The 21,081-nt window shown below is 43.9% G+C and overlaps 2 protein-coding genes across 6 annotated transcripts in view; one reads left to right on the top strand and one right to left on the bottom strand.

Moving 5' to 3' along the window:
- pole (polymerase (DNA directed), epsilon) overlaps nucleotides 1–4,619 on the bottom strand; it is a 32,094-nt gene extending 27,475 nt beyond the window's left edge. The window contains exons 1-10 of the mRNA XM_029246397.1: nucleotides 4,281–4,619; nucleotides 2,520–2,655; nucleotides 2,320–2,400; nucleotides 2,176–2,220; nucleotides 1,842–1,934; nucleotides 1,554–1,708; nucleotides 679–823; nucleotides 491–571; nucleotides 286–393; nucleotides 66–176 (exon numbers count right to left, since the gene is read on the bottom strand). Coding sequence (XP_029102230.1) covers nucleotides 66–176; nucleotides 286–393; nucleotides 491–571; nucleotides 679–823; nucleotides 1,554–1,708; nucleotides 1,842–1,934; nucleotides 2,176–2,220; nucleotides 2,320–2,400; nucleotides 2,520–2,655; nucleotides 4,281–4,345 — 1,020 coding nt within the window. The 5' untranslated portion in view covers nucleotides 4,346–4,619. The remainder of the gene's footprint in view (nucleotides 1–65; nucleotides 177–285; nucleotides 394–490; nucleotides 572–678; nucleotides 824–1,553; nucleotides 1,709–1,841; nucleotides 1,935–2,175; nucleotides 2,221–2,319; nucleotides 2,401–2,519; nucleotides 2,656–4,280) is intronic.
- A 147-nt stretch (nucleotides 4,620–4,766) lies between these two features.
- pxmp2 (peroxisomal membrane protein 2) lies at nucleotides 4,767–19,846 on the top strand. 5 transcript variants are annotated; one of them, XR_001966005.1, is made up of 7 exons: nucleotides 4,767–5,199; nucleotides 6,077–6,199; nucleotides 6,334–6,496; nucleotides 7,405–7,524; nucleotides 9,902–9,987; nucleotides 11,679–11,727; nucleotides 19,671–19,846. XR_001966005.1 is itself a non-coding variant. In XM_018748955.1 (5 exons), the coding sequence occupies exons 1-5, from the start codon at nucleotides 5,087–5,089 to the stop codon at nucleotides 9,914–9,916; spliced, it is 534 nt and encodes a 177-aa protein (XP_018604471.1). In that variant the 5' UTR covers nucleotides 4,767–5,086; the 3' UTR covers nucleotides 9,917–10,035. The 5 variants fall into 5 exon arrangements, 2 of the variants coding, with proteins under 2 accessions (XP_018604471.1, XP_018604469.1); XR_001966004.2 differs by lacking the exon at nucleotides 19,671–19,846 and adding an exon at nucleotides 13,424–13,536; XR_001966006.1 differs by lacking the exon at nucleotides 19,671–19,846 and having other exon boundaries at nucleotides 11,679–11,814.
- Nucleotides 19,847–21,081: the final 1,235 nt, after the last annotated feature.

Here is a 21,081-nt window from a genome sequence, read left to right as displayed (position 1 = left end):
CTCCATTAGTCATCTGATCTTTCTCAACTGAGTCGACGCTTGGAAACCACGTCACCACTTCTTACCTCATCTGGTTCATTGAACACAGAGAAGGGCCCTTCATACTCCGGTTTTGGGGTGAATTCAAAATCTTCAATATCTTCAGAGACAATCTCCCTGTTTGTGATCAGGTATCCCTGACACACAGTGAAAAGCCACATTTACATTGTTGCATGTGTAATGCAAAGCTTATTACAGTAATTTCAGCAGGAATGCAGCTGCCACAAAAGTCCACTCATCACACACCTGACCATCGATCATATAAGAGATCATCATGATCTGATCAGTCTCCGCATCGGGGAACTTCAGAGGCAGCTTGGTGGTCTCTATGTCGAAGGCAAGCACCACCGGATCCTGAGGGGAGAGCAGCAAAACGTTCACTCAGCTAACACCACCTGAAATTTACAAAGCAGTACTCAGAAGACTGTTGGAGCACGTCATGCCCACTCACTGGTCTCTCTACAAGATCATCTCTCTGCACAATTTCGGGAGGAAAGACACTGCCTCGATAGCGCACGTTGTACCAGTGAGCCTGCCACAAAATACAGATAAGCAGTAGAAATTTTACAGGCAGCTTTTTCCAGCAGCAACACCAATCATAAGGTGCAAACTTACACACTGAAAAAGAAATAATCGTACCACATGAATTTTGAGGTCAATCGACAAACGGACATGGTATGGTACATCATATTCTCGCATGTCCACGATGTTATCCATCTGGTCTGCAAGCTTTTTGGACATTCCGTCCTCATCTGCCGCCACAACATTTCCACCAGACAAGACACTGGTAAAGAGAAAGTCAGGTCAGATCTGTCACCAAACAATAAGGCAAAAAAACAGACAAGCAGCAACTGTCAAAACTGTTCAAAAACATGTCATTACAAATGTAAAACCATGGGCTCAGCAATAGGATGCTAATGAAAAATATGGAGAAAATTAATTTAGCTTGTTTGCAAAGTCAGCTCAATTTCTAATATTCTACAATCGATAATATTCTATAGCAAAATTAGTGACTAAGAAAACGCTTTTGGTAATGTTAATGCTGACATTTACTGGTTTGTGCAATGTTTGTTTTTCTTCATAACTCTTCTAGTTTAAATTTCTACTAGCAACATGTCTGTCCCTTTTGGGACAGGAGAGTAATGATAGTTAGAATGAATTTGTCTAATTTTTCTTCTCAGTTTTTCCTTTCTTTGTTCTTTTTATTAAGACATCTATGTACAAAATATAATTCCTTCATGAAGAAAAAACTAATTGTACCTATGAAGTGTGCAGACTTCACTGAGTAAAGTAACAATATAATGCATCCTTAGTACATACAACTGTTACGCTTGAGTCACTCAAAAATTGCTCAGTTATGTAGAAATTCTTCTGATATCTATTTTTATATTAAAAAGAACAGGAAGGGGTGAGTTTGAAAAATTTTTTAAACAATTTTTCATTGACACCCTGCAAAGCTTCATCAGCGAAGCCAACCAACATGTGCACTTTCCTTTCTTGTCAGGGAGCAGCACCTTGTTAGCATTACAGTGTAGGCATCGTTGCACTTCTCCTTCTCACGATTCTTGCATACCACCGGTGAGATTTCGCGCTTAACTTTGATGAGGTCATCCACAGTGTTGAAGGAAAGCTTGATGTAGTTTCTTTTCAGACCCACCAAGTGATTTGGCTAAACAGAGACAAAGGGAGAAATTCTGAGAGGTTATTAATCTGATGACAAGCCGCTTATGCTCACTGTAAAGATCCTTGACTGCAGAAGCCCCTGAGGACCATGAAGATACCGCATTCCTTTCATCTCTCACCAGATCCAAATCTTCTTTCAAGACCATCTCCAGTTTTGCAACCTTCCCCTGAAACTTCTTGGACAGGAAGGACGTAACTTCTCTCTCGCAGTTCTGAGCCCAAAATAAGAAGTTTAAACATGTTTCATACTAATTAATGGGATTGCTCCATGTGTTCTGGTTTTCTCACACAGTCCAAAGATATATGTTTCAGGTGAAATGGCAATTCTTAACTGCATGTAGTGTATGCCTGTGTTACATGGCTATGGTGTAAAAATGGGTGAATGACTGTAGTGCATCTAGCACAGTAAAGTTGCCCTGGTATTGACTAAAGACTGCTTACTTACAAACTTACCTGTTTAGTGGCTATATAAAAATAGGGTCTGAAGGGGAGTGCCACCTAAAAATAAAAACAGAAAGCACAAATTATAATGAATTAGCCTGAAAGCAACAGCTAAGAGTATCTACATTATCTCTAACTTTAATTTCATTGACTTACCTTGAATCTGCTACCATCCTCCTGAATGAAATAATAGTCCACAGCACTAACCATTTGCTTATCATCATCCAAGATTTCTGTCTAACAAATGAAAAAAAATGAGATCATCTCTAGGATTGTACACAAGCTAAATGTATATTCTATTAATGTAATGGCACTAACATACTGATAAAACAGGAGAGGAAAAAGGGGACAAATACTGGATGCATGTTGATCAGCCAGCCTGTCTTCTCCCCTGGCTCCTTCATCCTCTCGAACCCAAAGCGGCTGTCCATCTCATCTGTGAACTGGCTGCGCTCCAAGCGTTTTACAGCAGACAGACTGGGTGCATCTTCCCTGGGAGTAGACAGCACATCAGTTTCACATCACCGAAATAACTCAAACATCAGCATGTTTGAAAACAACCAAATAATCCTTGCATCACTGGTACCGCTCAAAAACCAGCACATTACATTCCTCCTGATGCATCTCTCCAAAAAATTTACAGTGATTCATTTAGACAGTGAGGTATTTCTTAAGCAGAGCAACTCTGGGTAAGTTGCTTGCTTGAGGGCTGTAGAACAGGAGGCAGGAACTGAAGCAAGATCATTTATGTCCAAAGGCAGCAGCTCTAACCATTCTGCTGCTGACACTTACATAACTGGTGCAGTTCAGTCATCAGCATGCCAGAAAACACTGTATCACTATGGCCAAACTTTGGAGCTTTCCTGGCCTAAATTTACCATGTTTTGGACCTCAGTATTTGCCACTCTGTCTACTACCATGACAGTTCCACTCACACCACTGAAAGCAGTTTTTAGTATCTTTCCTGGTGGAACATCTATGACTCACTGCAAACATGGCATCTCATCTCATCCAAGTTACATGTTTTCATCACCTGAAACCACTTGCCCCATATGGGGTCACGGGGAGCCGGAGCCTAACCCGGCAACACAGGGCAGAAGACTGGAGGGGGAGGGGACACCAGTCCATCACAAGGCACCCCAAGTGGGACTTGAACCCCAGACCCACCAGAGAGCAGGCCCTGGTCCAACCCACTGCACCACCACACCCCCATTGTTTTCATTTAGCTAATGCTTTTTTTCCAAAGCAGCTAACAATGCTAATCTACCTGACATTATTTACCCATTTACACAGCTAGGTTATTCTAGTGAAGCATTTTTTTTAGGACAAGTACCTTGCTCAAAGGTACTACAGCTGGCAGTGGGATTCAAACTTTAGGCCCAAAGGCAATAGTTTTAACCACTACACTACCAGCTGTCCTCAGTTTGGAGTTAGTGTCCCCCCTGCTTCTGTGCATCGGTCAGGGACCTGACACATTTTCTGAAGCAGTGCGGAACTTCTCTGTGTGGTTTCCTGGTACTCAGAAATGTCTGTCCTCACAGACTGAAAAAACAGCTTTACCTGACCCTGGAGATCCTTATGATTTCTAAAACAATAACCAAGAATGTACTTTGGCTGAATGTTCTCATTTTGATTTGTGCCTATTTTTAACTGATTAATTGGTATTTATTTATTTATTTATCACTGAACTGTCTATCTGTGCTCTGTCCATCTATGTTTTCATTTAGTTGATTACTGTTTGTTTATTATATCCTGGGTAGGTTGCAGGATAGTGGTATGCTTTGAATAAAATTGCAAAATACACAATGATTTGTCTTTCCATGAGTCATTCCTTTAAAATCTTTAAAGGAAACATGAAATAAAAAAAGCACCTCTAGTATAACAATCAACAATGGGCCAAGAAAACGAAACGTGAAAAAAACTCTACATCATCCTGGAAAAGTCAGTGTGTAACTCTGCACTGTAAATTTTGTATAGAGAGGGAAAATCTATGTTGCAGAGCCACATTGAGAATATTAACACAACTAAACTTAAAACTAAGGCCCAGTGGCATACGTGAATTATGATGTGTGCTTCGACTAGTAGGCTAACATATCGATCTAGGATCAATAACTTACTGCTGATCGGGGTCTCCTGCATGCTCCCGATTCGCCTTATATCTTCCACTGTTTTGAAGAACCATTGTGATCAAATAACAAGTCTTGAATTTCCCAAAACTGATTTCTGATTTTCGGCCTAAAATTTTAGCTAGCTACTAGTCTGACGATCCACAAAGATTATATCATCATGCTGTTCCCTGAAGTACGAACTACTGACAAAACGCAAAGACTCTTTTATCGAAAGATTATATTTGTACGGGTATATATATGGCCAAATATGGTCAGTTTAAGACCAAATATCGCAAAATTATAAAACCGAAAACAGAACAATCCACCACCCAGCCTCTCTTCGTCTGACAGAATTTGGCGCGCTACGTATAACCTCGCGAGAACACGCGGGAGTCCTATAACGCCCCGCCCCAAAACCACAAGTTTTATGTTTCCGCCAATGAAGGCGAAGCGATAGAGAATCGCCCCCTTTTTCCTTTCTTTGTTCTTCTTGTATGAGGAATTCAGGAATTTATTTGGTTCAAAGTCAGTTTCATGCTTATAGATTAAACTAATTTCTATGTTAGAATTTGATAAAAAAAAGATCTCTGCAAAAGTTTACACAATCAGCATTTGAAAGTACATTTTCAAATTCGACGTTGAACATTTTTTAGGAACTTCACTTTGAGGTGGTACTGTATGTCTGTAAAACGTAGAGAGGGCGGGGTTTTCAGACTCCTTGCGGCGTGCGCGGCACAAGGACAAAACCCCTCGTTATCAGGATTCTTGACAGTTTCGTGTCGGTGTGCTTTTGGGAAATATAATTCCGTTCGATAATGCCTGTGCAAAGCGTTGTTATCCGAGACCCAGCCTTCCATTCGCGGCTATTGTTGCAGCAGTACTTGTATTTATTAAAGAGATACCCTATTCTAACCAAATCTTTCACTAGGTCGGTGAGTGCTACTCAGCTACTCTTCTCTCTTCTTCTCTGACTCTTGATTTTTCTGTTCAAAAGTATGCCTTATGAAAAGCGCATGAGTAACTGGGCTAATTACTACTACTAGCAGTCGGCTGCAGTTTTGTTCCATTTGTCGTCATTTTCAGCATAGCATACATAGCATAGCTCTTTTCTGTCATGATGTATTATAGAATTTTACGAATTGCAACACACACAGTGTACAATATTTGGGGAAAATACTGAAAGTTCTTTTTCAAATAACAGTCATTATGACACTGATTATATATTTTTACCTGGTTGTACTGAAGAAAAGTTTAATTTATAGCATAATTTTAGGATAGTTATGTCATAAAACAATAAAAATAGTATGAATTATTTGTAGTGGTTTGGTGTAAGCTTTGTTTTAGCAGAAATGTCAGCAAGTTGTTTTCCGTGAATTAAACTTTTAGACTCTGATCTCTTCAGCAGTGTCTTTTTTCTTGTACCCTGCACTGCTAGTCACTGGTTCCCTTTCAACCTTGTCCACTACACCCTGTGCTCTATTACTCTGTAAACTAAAATATAATTGCTAGAATGGTCAGCTTATTGATGCTAGCAATGTATGTATTCATTCATTTTCATTAACTGAATCGGTGGGTAAAAGCTGTTGTGGGGGGTGGGGTACATCATGGACAGGATGCCAGTCCATCGCAGGGTAGCCTAACCCAAACCCTAACCCAATTCACCTCAACTGCATGTTTTTGGAATGTGGGAGGAAATCAGAGCACCAAGCCTACACCCAAACACCCCAGGTGCTGTGAGATGGCAGTACTACCTACTGTGCCACCATGCCATCCAGTGTAATAATTGGTAATATTTAATTTTTCAGTGGAATTCTGTCAGCCTTGGGAAACTTGCTCTCTCAAGTGTTAGAAAAGAGAGCAAAGGCTAAACGCGGCTGCCAAGCAAAGGACATTGACACTTTCGGGATTGCTCGCTTTGCAGTTTATGGGTATGTAATGCAGTAGTCTTCACTTTTGTATATTTTTCCAGGATAATTGTCAGTTCCTTGGTCACATTACTTTATTTATTATTCTGTGTGCCTTAACACAACCTTTTTAGCTTGTGTTTTTTGTTTTCCTCTAGAGTTTGTGTTACAGGTCCTATAAGCCATTACTTCTATCAACTGCTGGAGCTGCTGGTGCCATCAAGTGCTCCATGCTGCATGGTAAAACGGTTACTTTTGGATCGTTTGGTCTTTGCCCCAGCCTTCCTCCTACTCTTTTTTGTTGTCATGAACATTTTGGAGGTAAGAAACTTTTCTGAAGTAGGTTGTCTATGTTTTGTAGTCCTCAAAGTCACTGTAGAAATTAATTTTCTGTTATTTCAGTAAATACGTACACAATGTGGTGGTTCCTGTCAAATTCCTTGTATGTGCGAACATACTTGGCAATAAAGCTCGTTCTGATTCTGATTCTGATTCTGATGTAGATTTCCCCTGCAAAAAAAAACCTTTTCTCATAATTTGCTCCTGAAAATCTGCTTGTAAGATGAATTGTTGTAAAACAAACTCTAAAAGAATGCATTCCTGAGCCACAAAAGGCTATCCAATGTTTTTACCAAAAATGCAAATTCCTGCCTTTCAAACAGAGAAAATCAAATTCACAGCCAAGTCCAGAATATCAGAACACTACCTAGAGAGGCAGTCCTATAGTTACTGTAAACACTTGTTAGCCCCAGCTGAGCTATTTGTAGCATCACATGGAATAAATAAATAAAGTCACATCATAAGACAATTGTAATTCGGCAGCCTTTGAAAAGAATGGAAAACTTCTGCGAGACTAGTGAGTGCGCACACAGCTTCAATATTAAAGGTCGACAAGAAAAGCCAATTCACGCTTAAATGAGGAGGCCACTCGTCTTTTATGGTGCTCAGTTTTACGAAGGGTAATTTTATTTTTAACTGAAATTTCTGTTGTTCTGAGTTCATTGTAAGTGTGAACAGATTATTTAGCAAATTTACAAACTGATTCTTATACAGATTTTACAACACAGACTGCTTAAGTGTGTTCTTGTAATATGACCTTCTGTTCATCAGGGCAAGACTGTTTCTGTGTTTATTAGAAATAAGATTGCACTGGAATTCACGAATTTAAGTAATATTTACAGTTTTCAGCAGTTTGTAAAATCCAGTCATGTAACTTGATGTATTTATAGGGAAACAAGTGGCCAGCTTTACAAGCTAAACTGAGAGTCAGTTACTGGCCAGCCCTGATCATGAACTGGAAAGTATGGACTCCGTTCCAGTTTATCAATATCAACTTTGTCCCTGTGCAGGTAAGAAGGCTGAGTGGCCAGTGAGGGTTTTGGTAACAATGAGTTTCAGTTGACTCATAACCATGTCAAATGTGGCTGTTTTCCCAGTTTCGGGTGCTTTTTGCTAACCTGGTGGCACTGTTCTGGTATGCTTACCTTGCCTCTGTGAGGAAGTAAACCCTCCTGAAGGATCCTGAAACGGACCATCTCTGGTGACCACTGGAAGCCATATTAAGAATGTGTCCTTAACACCAAGTTTGTCATTAACAAAGCTTGTCAGTACTAAGTAAATATTGAAGTAACAGAACCTGTTTGTCAGGTAGTGTGATTCTGCTCTGCTTTGGATGATAAAATTTCTCATCCTTTCAAAGTGCAACTTGTATTGGATTTGTGAAAAAGAAACAACTTGGGAATTTAAGGTGTTGTAAAGTTGTAACACATCAAAATGGAAGTTGTATGGTATATTGCTGAATGTATTTATGTTAAATTGAGACAAAATGTTTTTTAATTCAAGGATTTAGCAGGATTTTAGGTATTCCATGCAAGTGGAGTATCATGTACTGAACTGAAATCGCTAACCATAACAAAAGTCTGCATTTCTTTTGATTTTATAAATCAGTGCAATATTGTTATATGTGCATTGTATGTTTTCAGATACACAGTTAGTCTTTAATTCACCTGTTGGTGTGTTGTTTCTTTACACTTTTCATTTTGATAATGTATTTTTCATTTCACCTGTCAGTTCTGAAATATGTACACAAGCATGTTTAGGAAGCCTGAACATCACTCCTATCCGTATTTAGTACACTTCTGTAGTAAGCATGATAGTTTAGATCTTCATTACAGTAGTAATTTTTTTGCTAAGGTCAAAACTGTGTACTTGTACCCATGTTAGTAAGACCTGCCATTCACAATCCCTATCCTCTACCTGATTAGTTTGATATACCTAGAAAAAAACTAAAATAAAAATTCCATCATGTGTGCCCCATTAGTTTTTGTTCTGTATCTGTTCAATAATAGCTATTTGTGACATAGTAAGCTGTCCCAATATCACCACTTACATATACCTCTAGGAACACAGAACCATTCTCACAATAATGGCAACAAGATCTCAACATTGTGGCTGTGGGTGTGCACACAAACAGCATCAGGCCATGTTGCTAATGTTAACAGATTTAATTTTTCAGTAGTTAGGTAAAAAGTTTAACTGCTGGTTCAATACCCATGTACGTTTCTAATACACCGGTTCAGTTGATTCGACAGCCTGCCTCTGTGGCCTATAGCTTATTGTTTGTTTTCTCACTGACAAACGAAAGCAATAGGTTTGAACTGGCTTTATAGTGTCTCATGGGAAGTACCTACCCCTGTTGAGGAATGTACCATTATGGCAAGGGTGTTCAAAACTGTTGTGTCAGTGTGGAGGTATGATAAAACATAGAAATTTCTTCTCCTCATGGGGCGGAAAACAGGAAATCATGCTTTGTGAGAAGATTCCAAAGCATATAGATTTGATCTCAGAGGACTTCGTAAATAGACATGACAGGTTTTTTTGGTAGACCCACAGTGCCTGGCTGCCACATGGCTTGTGGGTTTGAGGCTTCACACTAGGGTGGGTCTCATTTTCTGCTTTGTATCCTGAGAAATTTGTGTATGATGTGACAAGATTGAGGCGAGGTTATGAGCTGAAAAAGGCTGATTCTCCACTGTGATGGTGCTAGTGCTTAAGTGAGGCAACAGTTCTGCTTTTGTTTGCAGCTCATATTTTATCCATAGCTGTGAGAGAGAAGGGTGCACCAAAGTTACATGTCTTCATGCTTTTTTCCAAAGCGACTTACAATGTTAAGCTTCTTACAATTATTTGCCCATTTATACAGCTGAGTTATTGGAGCAATTTAGGCTAAGTACCTTGCTCAAGGGTTCTATAGAATGAGAAGAGGTATATCCCACCTTCACTGCAACAAGAAATTGTGTGGGTGATAGGGGAAGTAGCTGTATACATGCGCAATTGTAGGTAGCTTAACACTAAGTCCCTTTGGATAAAAATATTGGCTAAATTGATAGATGTTATTTTTTTACTGGAGCAATTTACAATAATTGGCTTGCTGAAGGACGCTACGGCAGTAGGCAAAATTCAAACCTACAACTTTCAGATCTGAAAGAGGCAGTAATAACCATTACACTATTTGCAGGACCAGATACTTGAAAGTTGTGATGACTTTTGTAAAGAACAAGTAGCCACGTTTTTACTGAGCTGGTGTTGCTGCTCACGTGGACCAAAAAGGACATTCTGGAATAGAACCCCCCTAGGTCATCCCCCGGACAAAAACCCCCTTAGGACAAGTAAGTAGCAAAATTTTTATTCTTCTGATCATTTGTACATTTTCATTTATTAACTTAGGGACAAGCCAAGTAACTAGCTGACCAAGAACATCTGCTTGGTAATAAATACCCTTGACGGAGAGGAAAACCTGGAAAGGGAAAAAGGTACATTGTTAAATTATCTGAATAAATTAATATACACTCCAAAAAAAATTAAAGGAACACTTTTTAATCAGAGTATAGCATCAAGTCAATTAAACTCCTGGGATATTGATCTGGTCACTTAGGTAGCAGAGGGGTTGTTAATCAGTTTCAGCTGCTTTGGTGTTAATGAAATTAACAACAGGTGCACTAGAGGGGCAACAATGAGACGACCCCCAAAACAGGAGTGGTTTTTACAGGTGGAAGCCACTGACATTTTTTCCCTCCTCATCTTTTCTGACTGTTTTTCACTAGTTTTGCATTTGGCTAGGGTCAGTGTCACTACTGGTAGCATGAGGCAATACCTGGACCCTACAGAGGTTGCACAGGCAGTCCAACTCCTCCTGGATGGCACATCAATATGTGCCATTGCCAGAAGGTTTGCTGTGTCTCCCAGCATAGTCTCAAGAGCATGGAGGAGATTCCAGGAGACAGGCAGTTACTCTAGGAGAGCTGGACAGGGCCGTAGAAGGTCCTTAACCCATTAGCAGGACCGGTATCTGCTCCTTTGTGCAAGGAGGAACAGGATGAGCACTGCCAGAGCCCTACAAAATTACCTCCAGCAGGCCACTGGTGTGAATGTCTCTGACCAAACGATCAGAAACAGAATTTGTGAGGGTGGCCTGAGGGCCCGACATCCTCTAGTGGGCCCTGTGCTCACTGCCCGCACCGTGGAGCTCGATTGGCATTTGCCATAGAACACCAGAATTGGCAGGTCCGCCACTGGCGCCCTGTGCTTTTCACAGATGAGAGCAGGTTCACCCTGAGCACGTGTGACAGATGTGAAAGGGTCTGGAGAAGCCGTGGAGAACGTTATGCTGCCTATAACATCGTTCGGCATGATCGCCTTGGTGGTGAGTCAGTTATGGTCTGGGGAGGCATATCCATGGAGGGACGCACAGACCTCTACAGGCTAGACAATGGCACCCTGACTGCCATTAGGTATCGGGATGAAATCCTTGGACCCATTGTCGGACCCATTGTCAGACCCTACGTCGGTGCAGTGGGTCCTGGGTTCCTCCGGGTGCACGACAATGCCCGGCCTCATATGGCGAGAGTATGCAGGCAGTTCCTGGAGATGAAGGAATTGATACCATTGAATGGCACCCACTCTCGCCTGACCTAAATTCAATAGAACACCTCTGGGACATTATGTTTCGGTCCATCCGACGCCGCCAGGTTGCACCTCAGACTGTCCAGGAGCTCAGTGATGCCCTGGTCCAGATCTGGGAGGGAATACCCCAGGACACCATCCGTCGTCTCATTAGGAGCATGCCCCGACATTGTCAGGCATGCATACAAGCACGTGGGGGCCATACAAACTGAGTACCATTTTTGAGTTGCTGCAATGAAATTTCAGCAAAAATGGACTAGCCTGCCGCATCATTTTTTTCACTTTGATTTTCGGGGTGTCCTTGAATTCAGCCCTCTGTAGGTTGATAATTTTCATTTCCATCAAACGATGTGGCATCCTTTCATTCCTAACACATTACCCGGTCCATATCAATATAGATATCCAGCATGATTTTTTTCTCCTTTGAGATCTGATGTGTTTTCAAAGTGTTCCTTTAATTTTTTTGAGCAGTGTATATTTTGACAGCTGTAAGATAATTGCATAACACAAAACTAAAGACTGCATTTTACTTCATGTACAGGAAAAAAAAATACAATAACTGAATTCAAGTTTGACAGGAGGCATGACAGGTATGGCATTTTTTATGCATCGTTTCCACTTCGTGATAAAATACACTGTGCTCTTAAAAAAAGAAAAAGCCTAAAAGTAAATTTTAAAAGTATACCATTTTACATCTGTTCATTTAGCAGATGCTTTTCTCCAAAGTGATGGACATCTCAGAGAAATACAATTTATACATTACATTAGGAGAAAGAGACATATAGTTGCAGACGTGATTCTTAAGTAAACTTTCTTTCCGCTTTATGTACCGATGTTCATTGTACAAGTAGGTGCATAAAACTCAAAAATTAGACGAATCCTGATTAAAAAAAAAAAAAAAAAATTGTAGGAAGCACAAACATTTACATACAATACAGAAGTAGTGGCTGTGTAAAGGCTTATCGGGGCATGATCATAAAGTTACAGTGCATGAACATTTACACCATACATGAGCTTGAGAGATCTTGGGCAAAGTGAAAATCTGAGTTTTCAGACCCTTCTTGAATGTAGACAGAATTTCAGCAGTTTTGAGTGAGAAGGTGCAGTTATTCCACCACAACGGAGCCAGAATTGAAAACCTCTGTGCTTTACCTTTCGTGCGTGGGACCACCAAGCCGGCAGAAGTAGATGAACGAAGCATTCTGGTTGGGGTGTAGCGGTTGATCAAGTCTTGTAAATAGCTGGGAGCAGTTCTAGTCATACATTTGTAGGCAATAACCAGGGTCTTAAATTTGATAGGGGCAGCTATAGCAAGCCAGTGCAAAGAAACGAGTAGAGAGACAGTGCTGTGAAAAAGTATTTGCCCCCTCCCTGATTTTATTTTTTTGAATATTTGTCACTTAAATATTTGCCCAAAAGTCTTGGGGATAATCAAGATGTTTTTTGGCAAATGTGAGATGAGCCTTTGTGTTCTTTTTGGTTAGCAGTGGCTTTCGCCTTGGAAGTCTCCTGTGGATGCCATTTTTGCCCAGTCTCTTTCTTATTGTTGAGTCATGAACATTGACCTCAACTGAGGCAAGTGAGGCCTGCAGTTCTTTAGATGTTGTTCTGGGTTCTTTTATGAGCTCCTAGATGAGTCGTCGTTGCGCTCTTGGAGTAATTTTGGTAGGCTGGCCACTCCTGGGAAGGTTCACTACTGTTCCAAGTTCTATTGATGCATTTGTAGGCATGGTTTGCTGGAATCCCACAGCTGTAGAAATGGTTTTGTAACCCTTTCCAGACTGATACATGTCAATTACTTTGTTTCTCATCTGTTCTTGAATTTCTTTAGATTGCAGCATAATGTGTTGCTTTTTGAGATCTTTTAGCATGCTTCACTTTGTCAGACAGGTTCTGTTTAAGTGATTTCTTGATTCAACAGGTCTGGCAGTAATCAGGCCTGGGTGTGGCAAGTGAAATTTAACTCAGCTTTCCAAAAAAATGTGGTTAATCACAGTTCATTCATGATTTAACAAGGGGGGGGAGATTACTTTTTCACATAGGGCCAGGTAGGTTTGGACAGCTTTTTTCCCTTAATAAATGAAATCATCATTTAAAAACTGCATTTTGTATTTACTCGGGTTATCTTTGTGTAATATTAAAATTTGTTTGATCTCAATCATTTAACTGTGACAAATATGCAAAAAAATAAAAGATCAGGGAGGGGGCAAATACTTTTTCACAGCACTGTACATGGAAACACTTTGGCAAGTCAAAAACAACTCTTGAAACAGCATTCTGTATCAGCTACAGAGGTTTCATGGCAGCAGTAGGAAGCCCACGCAAGAGACCATTGTAGTAGTCCAGACGGGATGTCACCATGGCCTGGACAAGAAGTTGGGCAGAGTCAGTTGTGAGGTAAGGATGGATCGTGTAGCTATTATGCTGGCTTCGATGTGCTGAGAGAAAGATAGCCTTGAGTCAGTCATCACTCAGTTGTTCAGTTTGATCAAAAGATCACATGACAGGAGGACAGGCCAGCTGGGAGGTGAAGAATCTCCATTTTGGAGGGGTTGAGTTGGAGGTGGTGATTAGACATCCATGCAGAGATGTCTGACAGGCAGGCAGCAATGCATGTGGAAATGTGTAATGCTCCAGGTGGAAAGGAGAGGAAGAGGTGGGTATCATCAGCATAGCAGTGGTATTTGAATCCATGGGAGGCTATGACCGGCCTGAGGGAGGAGGTGTAAATCGAGAAGAGAACAGGACCCAGTACTAAGCCCTGCCGGACGCTGGTTGAGAGAGGCAGAGGAGAAGAACGGGAGCCACACAGACCACTTGATAGGATCTGTTAGAAAGGTAGGACTCAAACCATCTTAGTGCTGCTCCTTTGATCCAAAACTGACTAAGAGAGGAAAGTATAATCCGGTGGTTGACAGTGTCAAATGCTGCAGACAGATCGAGGACGATAAGGATCGAGGAGAGGGGTGGCGGCTCTAGCCGACTGGACAGCATCAGACACCAGCAGGAGGGCCGTCTTCATGGAGTGGACCAACTTCGAAACCAAACTGATATCCATCGAGATGGTTCCAGATGATGGGGGTGCGGTGGCGCAGTGGGTTGGACCACAGTCCTGCTCTCCGGTGGGTCTAGGGTTCGAGTCCCGCTTGGGGTGCCTTGTGACGGACTGGCGTCCCGTCCTGGGTGTGTCCCCTCCCCCTCCGGCCTTACGCCCTGTGTTGCCGGGTAGGCTCCGGTTCCCCGCGACCCTGTATGGGACAAGCAGTTCTGAAAATGTGTGTGTGTGTGTGTGTGTGTGGTTCCAGATGAGGAATTCAGATAGTTGATCACAGGCCGCCCGCTCTAGAATTTTAAACAGGAAGGAGACGAGGGAGACTGGTCTGTAGTTTTGGAGTGGTTGTGGTTTGTAGTTTCTGAGCACGTCTCTGAATTGTAAAATACTGAATTTGTTATAGAATGAGACAGCAATAAGGTAGGTATTAAATGCAAAATTTCTTATATAATGAGACAGCAATAAGGAAGGAATTATAAACATTGTATTATGTTTACAGTGCACTGTTTTACAACATAAAATTTGTACAATCATAAAAACATAATTTAAAGAACATCATATTGTATCTTTAAAAAATAAAAAAGCAATATTAAAAACATTGAGTGTTAAGGTTTATTATTTTTAAGAGCTTTTTTTTTTTTTAAATCTAATTAAGAAGGTTTTTTCCTACTTTACCCTTTACCTGAGAAGATAGTGTTTCAAAAGAAGGGGTTTTGTCCAAGAGGTTTTTGTCCTGCGCTTGTGAAAACCCGTGGGACTCTGCCGTGCACAGGTCAAATAGTGCAGCTACACACACACGTGATCCTCTCAAAAATAGTGACCGATGACACACGGCTCCTTCCATCGACTTTGCACACCCACAAAAGTGTGTGTGTGTGTGTGTGTGTGTGTGTGTGTGTGTGTGTAGGGGGTGATTGACTAGACTGGTGTCCAACCAGGTACACATGTAAGATAACACACAATGAGTGAATTACAAAGTCACTTTAACTTAAAGTTTAACTCATAACAAATAAAACCAGAGCTTTCCAGCAACTCCTCCGTGAACCGCCACCTTATCGTGGTGGAGGGGTTTGAGTGCCTGAATGAGTCCAGGAGCTATGTTGTCTGGGGCTACATGCCCCTGGTAGGGTCTCCCATGGCAGACAGGTCCTGGATGACAGACGAGACAAAGCGCGGTTCAAAAACCCCTTATGACGAAAAAATCAAGGCGTCCGTTTACCCCGCCCGGTATGGGGTCACCGGGGCCCCACCCTGGAGCCAGGCCTGGGGGGGGGGCTCGCATGCGAGCGCCTGGTGGCCAGGTCTATGCCCACGGGGCCTGGTCGGGCTCAGCCCGAAGCCACAACGTGGAGCCGCTCTTCGGTGGGCTCACCACCTGCCGGAGAAACCGTAAGGGGCCGGTGCGTTGTGATTTGGGCGGTGGTCGGGGCCGAGTGCCTGGCCGACCCAAACCTCGGGCGCCAACTCTGGTTTTTGGGACTTGGAATGTCACCTCACTGGCGGGGAAGGAGCCTGAGCTGGTGCAGGAAGTTGAGAGATACCGTCTAGATATAGTCGGGCTCACTTCCACTCACAGCTTGGGTTCTGGAACCACTCTACTCGATCGAGGGTGGACTCTCCACTATTCTGGCGTTGCCCAAGGTGAGAGGCGGCGGGCGGGTGTGGGCTTATTAATAGCCCCCCAGTTCAGCCGCCATGTGTTGGAGTCTACCCCGGTGAATGAGAGGGTCATCTCCCTACGCCTTCGGGTCAGGGAACGGTCTCTCACTGTCGTTTGTGCTTATGCGCCTAGCGGCAGTGTAGAGTACCCGGCCTTTTTAGAGTCCCTGGGGGGCGTGCTGGAAAGCGCTCCCATTGGGGACTCTGTCGTTCTACTGGGGGACTTTAACGCCCACGTGGGCAGCGACAGTGATACCTGGAGGGGCGTGATTGGGAGGAACGGCCTCCCTGATCTGAACCCGAGCGGTGAGTTGTTATTGGATTTCTGTGCTAGTCGCGGTTTATCCATAACGAACACCATGTTCATGCATAAGGGTGTCCACCAGTGCACTTGGCACCAGGACACCCTAGGTCGGAGGTCGATGATCGACTTTGTAGTCGTTTCTTCTGACCTTCGGCCATATGTCTTGGACACTCGGGTGAAGAGAGGGGCTGAGCTGTCAACTGATCACCACCTGGTGGTGAGTTGGATTCGATGGCAGGGGAAAAAGCTGGACAGACCTGGCAGGCCCAAACGCATAGTGAGGGTCTGTTGGGAACGTTTGGCGGAGGCACCTGTCAGAGAGGTCTTCAACTCCCACCTCCGACAGAGCTTCAACCAGGTCCCGAGGGAGGTGGGGGACATTGAGTCTGAATGGACTATGTTCCGCTCCTCCATTGTCGGTGCGGCTGTTCGGAGCTGCGGCCATAAGGTCTCCGGTGCCTGTCGCGGCGGCAATCCCCGAACACGGTGGTGGACACCGGAAGTAAGGGATGCCGTCAAGCTGAAGAAGGAGTTCTATCGGGCCTGGCTGGCTCATGGGACTCCTGAAGCAGCTGACGGGTACCGGCGGGCCAAACGGAGCGCGGCTCTGGCAGTCGCCGCGGCAAAAACTCGGGCTTGGGAGGAGTTCGGTGAGGCCATGGAGGAAGACTTTCGGTCGGCCTCAAAGAGATTCTGGCAAACCGTCCGGCGACTCAGAGGGGGGAAGCGGTGTTCCACGAACACTGTTTACAGTGGAGGTGGTGCGCTGCTGACCTCAGCTGAGGATGTTCTCGGGCGGTGGAAGGAGTACTTTGAGGATCTCCTCAATCCCTCCGACACGCCTTCCGTAGAGGAAGCTGAGGCTGGGGACTCGGAGGGGGACTCGTCCATTACCCTGGCTGAAGTTGCTGAGGTAGTCAAAAAACTCCTCGGTGGCAAGGCTCCGGGGGTGGATGAGATCCGCCCCGAGTTTCTCAAGTCTCTGGATGTTGTGGGGCTGTCTTGGCTGACACGCCTCTGCAGCATCGCGTGGAGTTCGGGAACGGTGCCTCTGGACTGGCAGACCGGGGTGGTGGTCCCTCTTTTTAAGAAGGGGGACCGGAGATTGTGTTCCAACTACAGGGGGATCACACTCCTTAGCCTCCCTGGGAAAGTCTATGCCAGGGTACTGGAAAGGAGAATCCGACCGATAGTCGAACCTCGGATTCAGGAGGAGCAATGCGGTTTTCGCCCTGGCCGTGGAACACTGGACCAGCTCTATACCCTCACTAGGGTGTTGGAGGGTTCGTGGGAGTTTGCCCAACCAGTCCATATGTGTTTTGTGGACCTGGAGAAGGCATTCAACCGTGTCCCTCGTGGCATCCTGTGGGGGGTGCTTCGGGATTATGGGGTTCGGGGCTCGTTGCTACGGGCTGTTCGTTCCCTGTATGACCGGAGCAGGAGCTTGGTTCGCATTGCCGGCAGTAAGTCAGACCTGTTCCCGGTGCATGTTGGACTCCGCCAGGGCTGCCCTTTGTCACCGATTCTGTTCATTATTTTTATGGACAGAATTTCTAGGCGCAGTCAGGGAACGGAGGGTGTCTGTTTTGGTGGCCGCGAGATCTCGTCTCTGCTTTTTGCGGACGATGTGGTCCTGTTGGCTTCATCAAGTCAAGACTTGCAGCGTGCACTGGGGAGGTTTGCAGCCGAGTGCGAAGGGGCGGGGATGAGAATCAGCACCTCCAAATCCGAGGCCATGGTTCTCAGTCGGAAAAAGGTGGATTGCTCCCTCCGGGTTAGGGGGGAGTTGCTCCCTCAAGTGGAGGAGTTTAAGTATCTTGGGGTCTTGTTCACGAGTGAGGGGAAGAATGGAGCGGCAGGTCGACAGACGGATCGGTGCGGCGTCCGCAGTAATGCAGTCATTGTACCGGTCTGTTGTGGTGAAGAGGGAGCTGAGTCGTAAGGCGAAGCTCTCAATTTACCGGTCGATCTACGTTCCTACCCTCACCTATGGTCATGAACTCTGGATCATGACCGAAAGAATGAGATCGCGGATACAAGCGGCAGAAATGAGTTTCCTCCGCAGAGTGGCTGGGCGCACCCTTAGGGATAGGGTGAGGAGCTCAGTCACCCGGGCGGAGCTCGGAGTAGAGCCGCTGCTCCTCCGCATCGAGAGGAGCCAGTTGAGGTGGCTCGGGCATCTGTTCCGGATGCCTCCTGGACGCCTCCCTGGGGAGGTGCTCCGGGCTTGTCCCACTGGGAGGAGGCCTCGGGGCAGACCCAGGACACGTTGGAGAGACTATGTCTCCCGGCTGGCCTGGGAACGCCTTGGGGTTCCCCCAGAGGAACTGGAGGAGGTGTGCGGGGAGAGGGAGGTCTGGAGTACTCTGCTCGGACTGCTGCCCCCGCGACCCGGCCCCGGATAAAGCGGAGGAAGATGGATGGATGGATGGCTTTCCAGCAAAGTGACAGGGCTGCTTAGCATGAGGGAAAAAAAAAAAAAATCCAAACTTACAAAAAGGGAGCCTTGCTTAAGAGAGAGAGTGACCGTTTAGATCCCAGTATGTCTGTCTTTGCGAAACACATTTATTAGCTAGCTGGTTAGTCATAAAAGTAAAACCATGAAGATGAGCAGCTGGCAGTGCAGAGGCTATGGTGTGTTCTGGAAAAGATAATACAGGAGATCACAGTAGTGTAACAACCAGCAGAAGCACTAGTAATAAACATTCAACACAAACCGCAGATTCCAAAGTTAAATAAAAAAACATACTAGCAAGGTGAGCAGGAGTCATGGATATTCTGATAAAGTTTTATGCAGCTACTCATGTGATAAACATTGGTTCATATAGTGGAAAGATGTAAATTGCTTTGGAGGAAAGTGTCTGCTAAATGAATAAATGTAAATACCAAAAAAGAACATACCACAGACTTCAATCATATTCATCCAGCAAATCTCCACATATCACACCGCACCTTATAAAACAAAATAACTCCATAAAATACAAGTATTACTACTTATAACTTTAGACTAGCATGCCATAAAAAAAAAAAATACACACACACACACACACAATCAGAACCGCTTGTTCCATACGGGGTCACGGGGAACCGGAGCCTACCCGGTAACACAGGGCGCAAGGCCGGAGGGGGAGGGGACACACCCAGGACGGGACGCCAGTCCATCTCAAGGCACCCCAAGCAGGACTCGAACCCCAGACCCACCGGAGAGCAGGACTGTGGTGCAACCCACTGCGCCACCGCACCCCAAAAAAAAAAAATAATACAATATAGCTGTTTCAAAATACTCTTTATGCACGATCTCTGTAATCCCGAATGCACATGCACACTCTGTGCCCCAGTCCTATAGACTACGAAACCCAGAGATAACGCAAATTCGAATATAACGCAATGGGGACTTGGCTCTCATTATTTTATTCTATTAGTATTACTATTAGAATCAAATTTGTCATGTGCATGTTTTGTTTGTAATAATCGGTCTGTTTTCTACATGTTTGTCACGCCCCCGGGAACGAGCAAAGCAGAGACACCTGCGCCCACTCGAGAAAACCAGGGATAAAAGAGGCTCCGCGTCCACACTTGGGTGCAGATTCTTGCAATTGCTCTGTGCCTTTGCAGTTTCAGCATCTCTTCCTAGCTTGCTCTCGTGTCTTGACCCTTGTCTGTTCTTGACTCTGACCTTGCCTTGTCCCTTGAACCTGTTCTATAAGATTAAAGTCCAACCCGCAATTGGGTCCACAAACTTACCTGCGTCCAGTCCTCGTTCCTGACGACGTTTCCCTTTTTCACACACTAAGTAGAAGACCAACTGAAAAATTTTATTTTCCATTAATCAACACAACCCACTTTTTACATGCTTGAATTTGTTTTGGCCCCTCCTACAGCAGAGTTTCAATGTATTATGGAAGCAAGTGTAACACACACACACACACACCCTTTCAGAACTGCTTGTCCCATACAGGGTCACAGGGAACCAGAGCCTACCCAGTAACACAGGGCAGAAGGCCGGAGGGGATACACCCATGACGGGACACCAGTCCATCGCAAGGTACCCCAAGCAGGACTCGAACCCCAGACCCACCAGAGAGCAGGACTGTGGCCCAACCCACCGTGCCACTGCACCCCCAAGTATAATACAGCGTGTTTAATTTCAATGTGCTTTAGTAGTAGCTATTTGCTGGTAATGTAACTACAGTCCACATGTTTCTCCAACGAACAGAATTTTTTAGAAAATAGATAAAACAACAGGATTATAAATACGTAAATTGGAACATGTTCATGTATTTCCAAGTTTGCAACTCATCACTTTGTAACTCAGGAAGCCAGTGTATTTTTTAAAATCTGCTTTATAGTTACTGAGGTACATTTCATAATAAACAAATGAAAAAGTCTCACCTTCATTATACCAAGAAAGTGGCTCAATGGTGGAATCGCAGTTTTCAGATAAACTGTTCAACTGCTCCTCCACTATGGCTGAGACAAACATATCCACCATCCCACTGAAACTGTGCTGTCCTTCCATGATCTCATGCTGGAGTATTTCAGAGATAAATACTTATCTAGTATATTCAAACTGTTATGTATACTTTATTTTTTGGAGGAAAAAATTATTATCTGTAGTTGTTACAAGCATTTAGATAAAGTAAGAAATATATCCCATAGATGCAGTTAAGAGTATTCTGAGGATAAAAAAATAAAGTAAAAATAAGAATAAATTAATTTTGGCTATGCATAAAGTAAATATTTAGATGTGCATTGGTTTTAGAAGTAAACACTATTGTTTAAAAAAATAACAAATCACCCACCTCTCCACTGAGCTGGTGTTGATGCTCATGTGAGTGGAAATGGATCTCATTTGCTAGAGTGTGGTCTCCTGTTTTTGGCAGTACCCTTTTCATAACTGGCAGACATAATATAGCTTTTTATTTATAA

This window comes from Scleropages formosus, chromosome 19 (genome assembly GCF_900964775.1).
Source record: "Scleropages formosus chromosome 19, fSclFor1.1, whole genome shotgun sequence".
Classification (NCBI taxonomy): domain Eukaryota; kingdom Metazoa; phylum Chordata; class Actinopteri; order Osteoglossiformes; family Osteoglossidae; genus Scleropages; species Scleropages formosus.
The sequence above is the reverse complement of the archived record's forward strand: the minus strand, read 5'-3'. Positions and strand labels throughout refer to the sequence as shown.